The following is a 17,002-nucleotide window of genomic DNA, read 5'->3' as shown; positions in this document are numbered from 1 at the left end:
CGAGTCTGACGGCAGTGCATCCCTAGAAGCTGCAGAGCTGCAGCTTCTAGGGATGCGGAAAGGGGGACACCTGAGCGGGCGGCGGGAGTCAGCTGACAGGGCAGAAGTTGCCGCCCCTAAAGGGACCCCAGAATGTGCCGCCTGAGGCGGAATACTCATTCCGCCTCATGGCAGAAGCGGCCCTGGTTATAACTTGGAAAAAAACCCTTAAAAGTGTACATCATTTTAAGTGACTTTTAAGGATAAGCTGTGTGTGTACATGAGGAGCAGCACTATATCTGTCCATTAATTATCTTGTATATAGCTTTTTTTTTTATTTATCAGATTGCTCCGCTAGTTGTATTTTAGCTGTCTTTCTCTCTGCAGCGTGGGTGCTCCCATGCACTCCCTCTACCATTTCCTTCTTCCTCCCTAAGGCTGCATTCCCACGTTCCGTGATCCTGACGGATCACGGACGTGGAATGCATGTACCGGAGTCCCCCCGCGCCCGGACAGCATCTGTAATTAGATGCTGGGAGCGGGGGGGACTGTATTCATAAGTGCCGCACTGTAATGAATCAGCCAAGCGGTGCTGTTACTACAGTGCGGCGCTTATGAATACAGTCTCCCCCGCTCCCAGCATCTAATTACAGATGCTGTCCGGGCGCGGGGGGACTCCGGTACATGCATTCCACGTCCATGATCCGTCAGGATCACGGAACGTGGGAATGCAGCCTTAATAGACTTCTATTGCTTATAATCTGAACCCTGAGATAGCTGTAATGAGTAAACAATTGGTAAACAATCATTGCTAAGCTGTTTTTTTTTTTTTAGAGTGAAGTGTGTGTGTGTGTGTGGGGGGGGGGGCAGTTAAGGTGCTTAATAATGTTTAGCATTTTTGTTTGATAAGATATATTGCAGTGTTTCGTATATTGGCTTGTACTAATGTTCTATACAAAGTTTGATTAAATTATTTAAATCTGGTGAAAAACTGGCCTTATTATCCGTTGGTTACATAATTCACTTAAGACACAGCCTAAGGGCCCTATTCCACGGGACGATTATTGTTCAGATTATCGTTAAGTCATTCGAATCTAAACCATAATCGTTCAGTTGATAAGCTGTTAATGATTAACGACCGAACGAGAAATCATTGATAGTTTAATAAGACCTGGACCTATTTTTATCGTTGCTCGTTCGCAAATTGTTCGCTTTGAATAAGACGTCGTTTGGTCGTCCGCAGTAGTGAAGAATGCAATAGCGTCGACAAGACGACCGCAAGAACGATCATAAGTAACGATTATCGTTCCATGTAAATGGGTGAACGATTTCAGGTCTTTCACAATAGCGGTCGTTTGGATCGTTTATCGTTAACGATTATGCGAACGATAATCGTCCCGTGGAATAGGGCCCTGAGCCTTTCATCTAAACTGTAGTTGCGAAACAATATTAAAAATAGAGCATTTTTTCATAAATATGGAGCACATAAATGGGACACCAGACGTAGCCCTCATTGGGAATATTTAGTAAGGGTTATGATTAGGAATAAGAAGCTTTGCTGCTATAATATTTAATCATTTCATCTTTGTCTTTTTGTCCAGTTTTGGCAGCATGAGTTCCTGACCTGGACCCCTGAAAAATGTGGATCAGTCGAGAAAATTTCATTGCCAGTAGAGGACATCTGGACACCAGATATAATTGTCTATGAGTTGTATGTGTCGTCTTTTACTGTATTTTCGTGTACTTATCTTTATGTGTATTGCGTCCAATACCAGTGGTTGAAGCTTCCAGGGGTGCTTATTTAAAATCAATAAATATCAATAGTACAAGTGATTTTAAGAAACTCTGTAATAGGTTTTATTAAGCAAAAGAGTTTCCTTCTGTGCTCAAAAAGCAGTTTTGCAGGACCCCCTTCAAAGAGGAAACAGGATTTCTGTGTCCATTATGGTCTATGGAAGGGCAGACCTACAAAACACAACATCCTGCAATCTTCTCTCACCAACTACCCAGATAAGCACTGACCTTTCTAACCTGTAAATCCAGCGTTTTATGTGCCCAGTCTCCAAATGGCAAGGCTATTTCTCTTCTCTTCCTGCTTACTCATCCCCCTCGGCCCCTTCCCCCTCCATAGGTTATAATGGACTCAGCAGAACCAGTCTTCACTTTGCTCCTCTGTAATGGAGATGGCTTTGTCTGATAATACACAGATAAGAAGTGAGGGGGGGGGGGGGGGGGGGGCTGCAAAACAGCTTTTTGAGTACAGAAAAAGGCTTTTTTGCCTAATAAGACCTATTACAGAGTTTCTTAAAACCACTTCTTTTATTGATTTCTGCAAATAAATTTAAGTAACAGTTACGCTTTAAGGCCGGGTTAACACACTGTAAGACACCTTTAAGTTATATAGTCTTTTGTATACATTTTTGTATGAATCTTTTACATTGTATGAAGCAAACTGTACTATTTTTTTTACAGCATAGATGAAGATAAGTCACAGAGAACTCCCTTTGTATATGTCAATCACACCGGACGTGTGCGATATGACAGAATGCTTAGAGTGGTCAGCTCTTGTAACCTTGGCATCTTCAACTTTCCGTTTGATGTTCAGAACTGCTCTTTGACCTTTGGTTCATACATGCACACAGGTGCGTATTACATGACCATATATGTGTCCACCATATCTTATAGGGGTAGTTCACAAAAAAATCAACTGGTCCCAGCAAGTGCCAGAGAATTGTAATTTACTTCTGTTAAGAAATGTCCAGTCTTCCAGTACTTATTAGCTGCTGTATGCCCTTCAGGAAGTGTTTTATTTTCAGTCTGACACAGTGCTCTCTGCTGCCACCCCTGTCTGTGACAGGAACTGTCAGGACATACAGATAAACATAAAAAAACAAGCTAAATCATGATGTTTATAATAGGGAAAATCCAGATGTGGAGACTTCCTGTTTTAAGTGTGTTTGAATTTTTATATTCAGGCTCAGTGCTTATCTGTATTTGAGAGATATTTACAGAGCGATCTTTATTCTAAGTGGGACATTACTATAATGCAAATGTGTTCTTTGTTCCGCTTGCAGTACGGGATGTGCGCCTAGGGTTGGCCCTTCCTGTGGAACAGATCCTTCAGAACTCTCTACAATACTTGGAGACCAGCGGAGAGTGGGAGCTCCTTAGAATTGAAGGCGGCCCTGATATTCTAAAATTTGGCATTGATGAATGGGATATAATTACATTCTGGGTGAGGATGCTTTTCAAACATGATGACTGTTTAGATGTTTAGATAGAAGGGTGTTTATTGGCTTTCAAAAAATGTCTGCGTCTGCTATATTTAAAGGGGTACTCCAGCGAAAATCTTTTTCTTTTAAATCAACTGGTTTCAGAAAGTTAGATAGATTTGTAACTTAATTCTATTTAAACATCTCAAATGTTCCCATACTTATCAGCTGCTGTATGTCCTGTAGGAAATATTTTCTTTCCAGTCTGACACAGTGCTCTCTGCTGACATCTCTGTCCGAGACAGGAACTGTCTAGAGCAGGAAAGGTGCTGCTGCTCTGGACAGTTTTTGTCATGGACAGAGGTGGCAGCAGAGAGCACTGTGTCAGACTGGAAAGTAAACATCATTTCCAGCAGAACATACAGCAGCTTATAAGTACTGGAAGACTTGTGATTTTTGAATATAAGTAAATTACAAATCTATATAACTTTCTGAAACCAGTTGATCTGAAAGAAAAAGATTTTCAATGGACAACCCCTTTAAAAGGATCCTGTAATATCGAACATGCAGTCCAATATGCAGACATCATGTTATAGCAGGAAGAGCTGTGCAGATTGATATATAGATTTGTGGTAAACGATTCAGTGTAAATTCTAAGTTCACTGAAATCCCTGTTCATTCTGGGATAAGTAGTCACGTAAGCAATCCTACGCTGTGAGTGACCTCTAATTCTGTATGTGCACATATACACTGGAAAATGTCAATCATTGAGTAGGACCGGTCACCTGAGTCATTAGCTCGGAATGAGAAGGGATTTAAACTGATTAATGACAAGTTATTCTAAAGCTTTTCTAAGAAAACTACACATTAGTCTGCCCAGCTCCCCCTGATGAAGAATATTCTGTCCGGAGAGTTTTAACCCCTTAATGACCGAGCTCATTGATGCACGGATGTCCAGGTCAGATTAATGCAATGTTCCTCCGCGCTTTCTAAGAGCCATAGCACTTTTATTTTTCCAGCTACAGAGCTCTAGATTTTATTAGTGTCATATTGGTGAAAAAGAGAATTTTTGGTCTCTTTTTATAAAAAAATTTTCTGATATATAATTATAATCTGATATCATTTACGCCGTTCACTGTGCAGGAACAATAATGTTATATTTTAATAGATCAGACAATTCCGCATGCTACAATATGTAATATGTTTATTTATTTATTTTATATATTGGGCAAGGAGGTATTTTAATGGGCAAGGAGGTATTTTAAACTTTTATTGGGGGGGTTTACAAGGGTTTTTTTTAAGTTGATCTGGTATGCCTAGTTTTGTAGACTTATAGGGTGGGTTCACACTGATGAATTCTCGCGGATAACTTCAGCGGAATTCCGTCGCCTGTACGCGTGCACGGCCATACGCCTTTCCGCCGGCACCATAGACACCATTCTATGGGCCGGCTGATTCCGCATTCCGCCGAAGGAATTGACGTGTCAATTCTTTTGGCGTAATGCAGAATCCGCCCGTGCATAGAACGGTGTCTATGGCACGGGCGGAGAGACGCGTGGCTGTGCGCGCGTACAGGCGACGGAATTCCACGGAATTTATTCCTCAGTGTGAACCCACCCTTGGAGTGTTTCCACAGACAGATTATCTGACAGGTTTTTGAGGCCAAAGCCAGGAATGGATCTGAAAAGAGGAGAAATCTCAGTCTTTCCTTTATGACCTGTTCTCTTTGTAAAGTCCGTTACTGGCTTTGGCATTAAAAATCAGACAGATAAATCTGTCTGTGTAAACGCACCCTTAGGGCCAGTTCATACAGAGTAAAACTGGCGGATATGTTCTTTAAGTAGAGAGGCGCGGAGAGCGGAGGCGTGCGAGCCCTCCCATAGACTGCCTGTATGACACGGAGGCTGGCGGGATTCTGCGGCAGAGAGTCCCGCAGCGGAATTCCGCCAGTTTTACTCCGTGTGAACTGGCCCTAAGGATGCGTTTACACAGAGATTTATTGGACAAGCCAAAGCCAGGAATGGATTTGAAAAGAGGAGAAATCCCAGCCTTTCCTTTATGAACTGTTCTCTGTTTATAGTCTCTTCCTGGCTTTGGCTTCAAAAATCTGTCCGATAAATCTCTTTGTGTAAACGCATCATTATAGTCCAAGACGGGCCATTAGCTAGTATAGGGTCTAACTCTGGGGTTCACCTTAACGTGGTGAGTTGGTACATTGTATTTGATGAAATGGTTTGCTCAGAACCTCATTTTTTATAATAAATACAAAAGAACGTTAGTTGTACGTATGTACGCTGGAGGAAGTATATGCAGTGAGTCCTGCTACTTGCACGTTGCTATGTCAGAGAGACATGTCAAAAGTTTTGATTGTTCCTGGTTAAAAATCGCTTCGTTACTAGGACCCTTAGGCCTCATTCACACATTCATAATGTGGCCTGTAATTGCGGAATGTACTACAGAACCATATATTTCAATGGCCCTGATCATACATCTGTACGTGTTAAAGGCCCATGATCCATGCTGCACAAAAAAACGGTCATGTCCTAGTACGGATCCGCGAATGCAACACGGATCACTATCTGTCCATGTAGAGGCCTGTGCATTGCAGACAATGACGGATGTATATTACCGATGAGTTCTTTACAATACCTGTCAAAGCCGATGCATGATTGTATGAATGGAGGCCTTCCCACATGCAAGCTGTGAATGCCTATTATTTAAAGGGGTACTCCGGCGAAAATATTTTTCTTTTAAATCAACTGGTTTCAGGAAGTTATGTAAGTTAAGTTAAGTATGTTAAGTTTTGTAATTTACTTCTATTTAAAAATCTCAAGTCTTCTCTTACTTATCAGCTGCTGTATGTCCTGCAGGAAGTGGTGTATTCTTTCCAGTCTGACACAGTGCTCTCTGATGCCACACCTGTCCATGTCAGGAACTGTCCAGAGCAGGAGAGGTTTTCTATGGGGATTTGCTTCTGCTCTGGACAATTCCTGACCTGGACAGAGGTGGCAGCAGAGAGCACTGTATCAGAATGAAAAGAATACTCCACTTTCTGCAGGACATACATCAGCTGATAAGTACTGGCTGAGTTGAAATTTTTTTAATAAAAGTAAATTACAAATCTATATAACTTTCTGAAACCAGTTGATTTGAAAGAAAAAGATTTTTGGCAGAGAAAGCCTATGAGAGAATTAAAAGAAAACCTAACTATATGTAGTGTAGTGTTATATGTGTTACAAGTAGATAGCAGCTGTGGGCAACCAATACAGCAGACACTGAATAGCTCATTAGATGCCATGACAGTATACAGTATGTTATGATAGATCGATGCATTGCAGTGCAGTCAGAAGGGCTTGAGCACACTGATAAAAATCTGCTGAGGCGTCTGTAAGCAGCCTCATGTCACATCAGGAGGTTTTATAGAAGGGATACAGAACAGACGCAGAGAGGTAAGTAAGAAATATACATATAGGGGGAAATTTATCAATCATGGTGTAAATTGACACTGGCTCAGTCGCCCCTAGCAACCAATCAGATTCCTCCTTTCATTTTCCAAAGAGTCTGTGAGGAATGAGAGGTGGAATCTGATTGGTTGCTAGGGGCAACTGAGCCAGTTTCACTTTACACCATGTTTGATAAATCTCCCCCATTGTAACTAATAAGTATTGCAGTGCTGTAAATATCGGCAAATATGTTATACTCAGACTGTGATCCCTTCTGCTCCCTACAGGTAGTGGTCAGACGTCGCCCTATTCTCTATGTGGTGAATCTACTTATCCCAAGTGCCTTCCTGATGTTGATTGACATACTGAGCTTCTTCCTTCCACCACACAGCACTGACCGTGCGTCCTTCAAGATGACTTTGCTATTGGGATACACTGTCTTCCTCCTAATTATGAATGACTTACTACCAAGCACAGCCAATGGCACTCCTCTGATCGGTGAGAATCTTCTTAAAGGGGTATTCCACTGAAATATAATGCCCATGGTGATACTAACAATTCATTCCATACTTGTTATTATCTATTCAGTATCCTTCCTCCAGTTCTGAACTGCTGCTTTCTGCTGAAAACACAAAAATCTGTGTGTGAGCTTTTCTCTCTGTCTCCCCCTCCTGCCCCCTCCCTTCTGAAACAGCTGATGTAAACAAGTCCCTGACTGGCTTTATCTGCAACATTGTAGCTTCTTTGTAATGCTGGGAAGGTTAATCACAGTAAATTCATCAGCAACTTGACCTCAGAATAACCCTCCCAGTAGGGCTGGGCGATTAATCGAATTAATTTGATTAATCGCCCAGAAGGTTAGAATCGATTAGATTTTTTGTGAAAATTGTAAATTCGATTTTCACAAAAAATTATTGTGAGCGGAGCAGCGCGGAACGTCGGGCGGGCGGCCAGGCTGGAGGTGCAGGGCGTGGAGGTGAGGTGCAGGGCGGGTGGCGATGCGTGGAGTGTCGGGCTGGAGGTGCAGGGCAGGTGCCGCTACATAGAGTGTCGGGCCGGAGGTGAGGTGCAGGGCGGGAAGTGAGGTGAGGTGCAGGTCGGGCGGGCAGTACGCCTAAGCCGCGACTGACCTGCCCCAGCTGTACATATCACGTCCCGTTCCCCTTCCGGTCACACATGCAGGTCCCGGTCTCTGGAGGAGGCTGCAAAGACTGTAGTAGTGATAGCGCTCTGCGGGTCCTGGAGCTGTACAGCAGGACCACTACAGTCTCTGCAGCCTCCTCCAGAGACCGGGACCTGCATGTGTGACCGGAAGGGAAACTTGTTTGCCTGATTAAGAGGAGGGCAATGTGCACTCCTGCCCCAGTCCCCCTGTGCCCCCCCCCCAGCTGCCCCAGTCCCCCTGTGTCCCCCCCCAGCTGCCCCAGTCCCCCTGTGTCCCCCCCAGCTGCCCCAGTCCCCCTGTGTCCCCCCCCGCTGCCCCAGTCCCCCTGTGTCCCCCCCAGCTGCCCCAGTCCCCGTGTCCCCCCCAGCTGCCCCAGTCCCCCTGTGTCCCCCCAGCTGCCCCAGTCCCCCTGTGTCCCCCCCAGCTACCCCAGTCCCCTGGTGTCTGCTCCAGTCCCCCCCAGCTGCCCCAGTCCCCTGGTGTCTGCTCCATTCCCTCCCACCTGCTCCAGTCCCCCCCAGTGCCCCAGTCCCTTGGTGTCTGCTACAGTCCCCCCCAGCTGCCCCAGTCCCCTGGTGTCTGCTCCAGTCCCCCTGTGTCCCCCCAGCTGCCCCAGTCCCCCTGTGTGTCCCCCAGCTGCCCCAGTCCCCCTGTGCCCCCCCCCCGCTGCCCCAGTCCCCCTGTGTCCCCCCAGCTGCCCCAGTCCCCCTGTGTCCCCCCCAGCTGCCCCAGTCCCCCTGTGTCCCCCCCAGCCCCCTGGTGTCTGCTCCAGTCCCCCTGTGTGTCCCCCAGCTGCCCCAGTCCCCATGTGTCCCCCCAGCTGCCCCAGTCCCCTGGTGTCTGCTCCAGTCCCCCTGTGTCCCCCCAGCTGCCCCAGTCCCCTGGTGTCTGCTCCAGTCCCCCTGTGTCCCCCCCCAGCTGCCCCAGTCCCCCTGTGTCCCCCCCAGCTGCCCCAGTCCCCTGGTGTCTGCTCCAGTCCCCCTGTGTCACCCCCAGTCTGCCCCAGTCCCCCTCCGTCACCCCCACCGGCCCCAGTCACCCCCTGCCTGCCCCAGCCCCCCTTCAGTCACCCCCAGCTTCCCCAGTCACCCCAAGTCCCCCATTAGTCACCCCAAGTCTGCCCCAGCCCCCCTTCAGTCAACTCCAACTGTCCCAGTCCCCCTTCAGTCAACCTCAGTTTGCTTCAGTCCCCCCCAGTTTGCCCGAGTCACCCGCAGCTCCCTCAGTTTCCCCCAGTCACCCCTCATCTATACCTGTACTACTACACCCCTCATCTTTACCTGTACTACTGCACCCCTCATCTATACCTGTATTACTACTACACCCCTCATCTATACCTGTATTACTACTACACCCCTCATCTATACCTGTACTACTACAGCACACATCGATACCTGTACTACTAATCCTCCTCATCTGTACTACTAAAACACCCTTCATCTTTACCTGTACTACTACTACACCCCTTATCCACTATACCTCCACTACTACACTCTACCTAGATGGAGGCAGAAAGAAGATCTCCTATACTATATGGGGACATGGGGGGGCTTGTCTACTACATGGGGAGCACTGTTACAGTGGGAAGCAATACAGTTGTTGTCTCAAACGTCATTAAAATAGTATCTGACACTGCAGGGAGAAAAATGTTCTGTTTATTTAGCAAAAAGAAAAAAATCGAGATTTAAAATCGATAATCGTTCAAAAATTTTTAAAAATCAAGATTTTATTTTTTGGCCATATCGCCCAGCTCTACCTCCCAGTATTACAAAGAAGCTACAATGTTGCAGATACAGCCAATCAGGGATTTGTTTACATCAACTGTCTCAGAAGGGAGGTGGGAGGAGGGGAGAGAAAGGCTCACACACAGATTTTTGTGTCTTTAGCAAAAAACAACAGAGCACAACTGGGGGAAGGAGACTGAATAGATAATAACAAGGATTGAAGGTATTGTAAGTCTCACCATGGGCAGCAACATATCAAAAGTTATATTTGAGTGGAATACCCCTTTAATGTTTCTTCTAAATATGGGGTATCCAAAGATTTACGTCATATGACTTACTGCTTTACTTTTTTTACCTATCCATTTTGAAGCTCACATTTAAATTTCCCTATATTTTGCATACACAAACACTGCACCAGGAAGCATATTGCTCTAAACTAATATATCAGTGAGCTACAATTACTTTGTATTTTGCATCTGCATTACTAATATTTATATGTTTATATGTATCTAATACTAAAACAATTGTGCATTCTTTGACGTTCTACAGGTATTTACTTTTCAGTTTGCCTTGCTCTACTTGTACTCAGTTTATTGGAAACAGTAATAATCACCTATGTACTGCATCGAGGGGCTCTGCAGAGTGGCTCCGTGCCTTACTGGGTCAGGAGACTTGTCTTTGGTTTTCTAGCCCAGTTGATATGCTACAGCGATCCAAATATTAATAAGGATAGCACATTGTCCAATAACCATGTACTGCCTCCAACTAATGAAAATGCATCAAGACAGCCACCACCCAGCCCCTGCCATGACAAAGTTATCAACACAGGTAACATCCATGCTTCCACAGCCGTCAGCTGATACTTATGTACAAATATATATTGTTCACTATATGAAAGAAAGTAGGAACTGAAATCGTGATTATTCATTTGACGTTAACATAAATGTGCTAGCAATAATACAAATGCAAGATTTGCGTGAAATCGAGAACTCACCATTGAGCCTAATCTTTATTTTATGATATTCATGGTGCAGGGAGGGGGTAGGCAAAGGTGCAGACGTGCTTCCTAAGTGATGGCTGTTTCGGGCAATGAGCCTTTCTTCCGGCCAGGAACATGCCAGATGTGTTTTCTTGACTGGAAGAAAGGCTCATTGCCTGAAACAGCCGTCGCTCACGTCTGCACCTTTGCCAACCCCCCCCCCCCCCTCTGCACTATGAATATTTGGCAGTAAAGATTTGGCTCAAGACTCCAGAACTGTGAGTGCTCGACTTTGTCCCTTCTCTTCAAGCAAATACACGTTACTCTGTTCTATGGTCTGAGCACCCCGTATTCCCTATCTTTTTGGAATCATCTAGCAGTATACCAGAGTACTCCGGATTGCCGACTAGCAGACGTGAGCGGTGCCGGACGACTGTGTCTCTATTTATCCTTGTACAAATACAAGGTTACTATACTATCGGTAAAACTATTGGAGATCTATTCATTACACCTTTGAGACATCGCATTCTGAATCCATAGACCCTAACATGTCAATGGTAGAGGAAAAATCCCGGGAATCTGGGAATTGTTGTCATGAGCAACTACTTAACTAGGAAGTACAACCAGGAGTACAGAAGTTAAACCCTTAAAACAAAATGATTTTTGTTGGTTTCAGAATTTGGGCAGACAGGTTAGCAATGCTCTATGCTTGCATGTTTATTGCATGTTTATTGCTTTTACCTGATGTCGGAGTACCCCTTTAATTACAACTCTTTGCCGGTTAGATTTATAGTCCTCCCACTCAGAAAGCAAGAAGGAGAAGATCCCCCATAAATCATGCAGTTTCAAGATAAAACATGTGCAGGAAATGGAAAAAACATAAGCAAAAGAAGGGTTGCAAGCAGGGGCGTAGCCAGGGCCGGACTGGGGAAGAAAAGCAGCCCTGGCACACAAACCCCACCAGCCCACATATAAATCCCCCCCACTGCAAAGTTCTACAATGTCACACTATTTTCTTACATATATAACGCCCCAAATTATCACAGAAGAAAAGTAAGTGTACACGACCAATATACTCACTAATACCGCCATACACTGACCATATAGCCACCAGATACAAATGCTGCAGAGTATTACACCCTGCAGACTATAGAAAAGAATACAGCAGTGATTTCATAGCCCCCTTCAGGGGCGTAGCTAATGTCTTCTGGGCCCTGGTGCGAGAAGTCAACTTGGGCCCCCCTTTCACGGCCAAGTGATGCTACTGATATATATATATATATATATATATATATATATATATTATAATAATACCGGCACATACTGATGAATACCACTGCATAATAATGCCACTGACTAATACCACCACATACTGACTAACATTACCGCTGATGATGAATACCACCGCATACTGACTAACACCAACCCTGCTACTGACTAATACCACCACACACTGACTAACACCAACCCTGCTACTGACTAATACCACCACACACTGACTAACACCACCACACACTGACTAACACCAACCCTGCTACTGACTAATACCACCACACACTGACTAACACCAACCATGCTACTAATACCACCACACACTGACTAACACCACCGCTGCTACTGACTAATACCACCACACATTGACTAACACCACCGCTGCTACTGACTAATACCACCACACACTAACACCACCGCTGCTACTGACTAATATCACCACATACTGACTAACATCACCGCTGCTACTAACTAATACCACCACACACTAATACCACCATATACTAACATCACCAGCCCCCCCTTATAGAAGGGCCCACTCTCTCTCGCCCACATATAGATGCCCCCCTCTCCCCCCCCCTCATAGATGCCCCACCTCTCTCTCCCCCCCTTATAGATGCCCCCTCTCTCCCCTCTCATAGATGTCCCCTCTCTCCCCCCTCATAGATGCCCCCCTTATAGAAGGGCCCCCTCTCTCTCCCCCACATATAGATGCCCCCCTTTCTCCCCCCCTTATAGATGCCCCACTCTCTCCCCCACATATAGATGCCCCTTCTCTCTCCTCCCCCCTTATAGATGCCCCACTCTCTCTCCCCCCCTTATAGATGCCCCCTCTCTTTCCCCCCCTTATAGATGCCCCTCTCTCTCCCCTTCTTATAGATGCCCCCCTCTCTCCCCCCCCTTATAGATGCCCCCCTCTCTCTCCCCCCCTTATAGATGCCCCCCTCTCTCTCCCCCCCCTTATAGATGCCCCACTATCTCTCCCCCCTCATAGATGCCCCCCCTTATAGAAGGGCCCCCTCGCTCTCCCCCACATATAGATGCCCCCCTCTCTCTCCCCCCTTATATATGCCCCACCCTCCCCCCTCATAGATGCCCCCCCCCTATAGAAGGGCCCCCCTCTCTCTCCCCCACATATAGATGGTCTCCTCTCTCTCCCTCCCCCCCTTACAGATGCCCCTGCGGGACGCATTGGGCGCAGGCAGCGTCTCTGTCACTGCTGCCTGTGCCGATACATGGAAGAAGAGTGCGGAGGATGGCAGAGCTGCAAGGCAGTGAGGGTAACACTACCCCCACGACCGACCGACACACACACACACACACACACACACAGACAGACTCGCACAGACAGACTCACACACACAGACACACACACCTGACCTGACGCAGACCGCTCCCGCTGCCTGGCCGTAGTAGAGCTCCTGCCGCTGCGGCCCTCTGCGCGCTCGGCCCGCTCCTGCCACAGCAGCCCGCCTGTCACGCTTGGCCCGCTCCTGACGTGCAATGCAATCCTCCAATGCAATTAACATGGAGGAGGAGCGTGGGGCTGCTGCGGCCTGCTGTGGTGCACGTTCAATGCGTGCGTCACGGCCGGCCGCAGCGGCCCCACGCTCCTCCTCCACGTTAATTGCATTGGAGGATTGCATTGCACGTCATGACCGGGCCGAGACAGGCGGGCTGCGGTGGCAGAAGCGGGCAGAGGGGAGCGGGCAGCAGCTGCGATTTTTTAAAATAATGTTGTTTTTTTTTCCGGGCGGCCCACGGACTGGTAATCCGGCCAGCCCAGCGGGCATTTGCCCGGCTGGCCAGATTACCAGTCCGGGCCTGGGCGTAGCTAGGATTCACCGGGCCAAAGCAAAAAATCTAAGGGGCCCTCCCCTACGCACAAAACAAAGCACTGCATATATATATATATATATATATATATATATATATATATATATCCCTTGCAGTGGTGCACTGATAACCCCTGACCTCTGCATGGAGCTCTGCACATTTTCCTTTCCTACTTGATTGCCAGCTGGAGGACAGAGGTCAGAGGTTATTAGTGCAGTGAAGCAGAGATCTCTATCTTCTGCTTGTTAACCCTTTTTTGTGTTGCAGCATGTAAGTAAACATTGGGTCACTTACCCACTGCAGGACACACGCTCTTAACTTCTCCCCCGGGCCCCCCTCCTGCACGGGCCCCATAGCAACTGTCTACTCTGCCTCTATGGTAGCTACGCGACTGGTTGCAAGTTATGTGACAGCTGTATAGAATGGGGCTACAATGTTTTTCATGTTTTTCAAGAATATTTTGGTGCATACACATTGCATAGAGGTAAAATTATGAAATGCCTAGTCATGTTTTTATGTCTATATTCTTTCAGAGCAAAAGAAGTTTGCCCCCCCTGTCTTGGATCTTCTTCCCCCAGAGGCCTTGTGTCCAGGGACAGAGAGGCAACTTGCTGTTATCAGTCAAAACCTGAGCATGGTGAGAGAAATGTTGGAGGGTAGGAACGATCTGCGGGCACAGGAAGAAGAGTGGATTCAAGTTGGCTACATCCTCGACTCATTGATGTATCGTCTTTACTTAATTTTCATTGGATCATATGCCATTATAATCATTAGTGTGTGGTGTGTTTGGTATAACATATAGTCCAGGGGCGTAACTAGGATTCATGGGGACCCATAGCAAAAAAAAAAAAAAAACAGTATGGGCCCCATTAATCCTAGTGTCTTGGGGGGTGGTGTATGTGAGAGACTCTTTCCCACCTGGACTGTGGTCAGAGGCTCTCACAAACCCAAACGGCGCTCACGGGTCCCCCGGGAGGACGTTTAGAGCACTTCTTACAGCGCAGCCCCCCCCCCCCTGGAGTTCCCCCCACTCACCTAGGATGGCGTTCACAGACCATCCCTTCTCCCCGAGACAGCCTCTCTCAGGATGCTCTGAGCATTGTCTCAGAGGGGGAAGGGTGGTCTGTAAATGGCATCCAGGAGGGGGCTGGGGTGATTGCTGCGTTGTGAGGGCCACTCACAACTCTCTTGCAGCTAGTACTATAGAGGCACGCTCCGCCCTCCTGCCGCACAGGCCCCATAGCAGTTACGTGGTCTGCCTCCATGGTAGCTACACCACTGATATAGACTTATGATGAAAGCACTGGATTGGGGGTCCCAAGACACAACAGAGGACAATATTCTGAGGACCTACCCTCCATCTAAGCAGAAGTGGTGTAAATATGTTTTCAGGTTAATTGTAATCTGTGCTGTTATCAGTACAGAAAAAGCACATCTCATCATCATAAAATTGTATTTGAGAATCAGCCCCATAGGGTAAGTGCCTATGCCTAAAGTCTGCTGCAGACATGCTTATCTTCTCTGGGACATTAGGTACCCAGTTGTATTCGGGGCCCATTATTATTGCAGAACATGGGTCCTCTGGAGTAAGAGAGACATTTATTGAATTGAATTGGTCTTTATATGAATGTTTCTGCTTGTCACATATTTAGCTCTGTAAGTGTCTGCAATGCTGCTTATCATTTAATGGTGCAAGATATGAAACGGAGAGCACAGTTAAATAAGAATATGACTGTGTGTACTTATGGGAAATATTACAATAACAATTTTCTTTAGAACATATGATAATTGGAGAGGATTTTATGAGTATATATGTGCGCCACATACACAGTGTACACTTTTGGGACCAATAATGAGAAGCAACTCAGCTGTAGTTTAGCTTGGTGTGAGCTCTGGGACGCTTCCACATGCTGACTCTTATATAGTGTGATACATGGTGACAATGGACTCATTATCACATTATAGGGACTCCGCCAGTGAAGCTGAAATCTCTCATACAAGAGGTATTTTGATTATTAGAACAGACCAAGAAACAAAGGGGGAGATTTATCAAACATGGTGTAAAGTAGAATTGTCTCAGTTGCCCCTAGCAACCAATCAGATTCCACCTTTAATTCCTCACAGATTCTTTAAAAAATGAAAGGTGGAATCTGACTGGTTGCTAGGGGCAACTGAGACAATTCTACTTTACACCAGTTTGATAAATCTTCCCCAAAATTCGTAATTGATGACTGTCCGTTGTTAAAATAGATTTGCAATAAATGTATCAAATACATGAAAATTAAAAACATTATTTAAGAAAAAAAAAGAAGAAAATAAGCTGCCCAGATAACCCTTTAAATTGTTAGCTAGCCATGCTGCCGGGGCTGCAGGGAACATGACAGTAAAGTACAGTATACTTACCTGTCCTGCTCCACTGCAGCTGCCGTTTCCCGAGTTGCCCACTCTGCACTTCTGACATGCCGATCCCACAAGATATGGCCAGTCAGCATAGGGTCTATACTGACTGGCCATTTCCTATGGGAGCGTCATGTTTGCGAATGTCAAAATGCTGACAGCGGCCCTGGGAATCAGCACCAGTGGTGTAGGACAGGTAAGTATACATCACTGTCATGTCTCCCGCAGACCTGGCAGCAGGGCGAATTAAGAATGCATACAGGACAACCCCTTTAAAGGGTTGTCTGGGCAGCTTTTTTATCCCCTTATGGACTCTTTGTGCCTTTGTGACTCTTTTTTCGTGACTCCCTGTGTTAAGTCTCTTTTTTAAACCAGCACAGGACTAAAAAGGAGACTGCACCTGGATTATAAGTATAGTTTTGTTTTAAAGCATGTTAACAGGGACGATTCTGGGATCTCTGCCGCCTGAGACAAATCTGAGGTGTCCGCCCCCTCACTAGCGCCCGAACAACCCGACTCCTATGTTGTTTTCATTACTGTAAGACGATATGTAACCTCCTCTTTTGCTGTTCATTTCTGTTACATTTCTTGATGTCTTACATGAAAATCTTATTGTACATCTGTAATAAAACTGAGTTAAAATATCCTTTATATCACATCTACTGTTGATTTTAGGCCCCTTTCACACGTCCGGAAAATCTATCCGGATTTCCGGACCCATAGAAACACATTAGTCACGGACACCCTTCAGGAATTGGTGGGGTGAGGAGTCCCAAAGGAGCTGTGCACCATAAACGTACATTACAAACATATAAATAGTACTGTCTACCCACATTTCAAGATGTAAAAAACTTGAGGCATGAAGATAATCTTGATTAAGTTGGTACAACCTACTACTCCCAAAGGCGAGAATTTTCTCAAGCCAAATAATACCCAATGTTAGTGCGTGTCTTCATATTACAAACAGGTGAACATATTCCATATTGGTAATAAGA

The 17,002-nt window shown here is 45.9% G+C and overlaps 1 protein-coding gene across 4 annotated transcripts in view; it reads left to right on the top strand.

Annotated features, from left to right (window-relative positions):
• LOC138794672 (5-hydroxytryptamine receptor 3A-like) overlaps window positions 1-15,666 on the top strand; it is a 34,878-nt gene extending 19,212 nt beyond the window's left edge. For 3 of the 4 annotated variants that reach the window (XM_069973471.1, XM_069973472.1, XM_069973470.1), the window contains exons 3-8: window positions 1,581-1,690; window positions 2,452-2,621; window positions 3,054-3,214; window positions 6,922-7,132; window positions 10,073-10,351; window positions 14,144-15,666. In XM_069973471.1, the coding sequence (XP_069829572.1) occupies window positions 1,581-1,690; window positions 2,452-2,621; window positions 3,054-3,214; window positions 6,922-7,132; window positions 10,073-10,351; window positions 14,144-14,412 (1,200 nt within the window). In that variant the 3' untranslated portion in view covers window positions 14,413-15,666. The remainder of the gene's footprint in view (window positions 1-1,580; window positions 1,691-2,451; window positions 2,622-3,053; window positions 3,215-6,921; window positions 7,133-10,072; window positions 10,352-14,143) is intronic. The other variant, XM_069973473.1, reaches the window with a different exon arrangement.
• The last annotated feature ends 1,336 nt before the right edge of the window (window positions 15,667-17,002 follow it).

The sequence above is a fragment of the Dendropsophus ebraccatus genome, chromosome 6 (genome assembly GCF_027789765.1).
Source record: "Dendropsophus ebraccatus isolate aDenEbr1 chromosome 6, aDenEbr1.pat, whole genome shotgun sequence".
Lineage (NCBI taxonomy): Eukaryota > Metazoa > Chordata > Amphibia > Anura > Hylidae > Dendropsophus > Dendropsophus ebraccatus.
The sequence above is the reverse complement of the archived record's forward strand: the minus strand, read 5'-3'. Positions and strand labels throughout refer to the sequence as shown.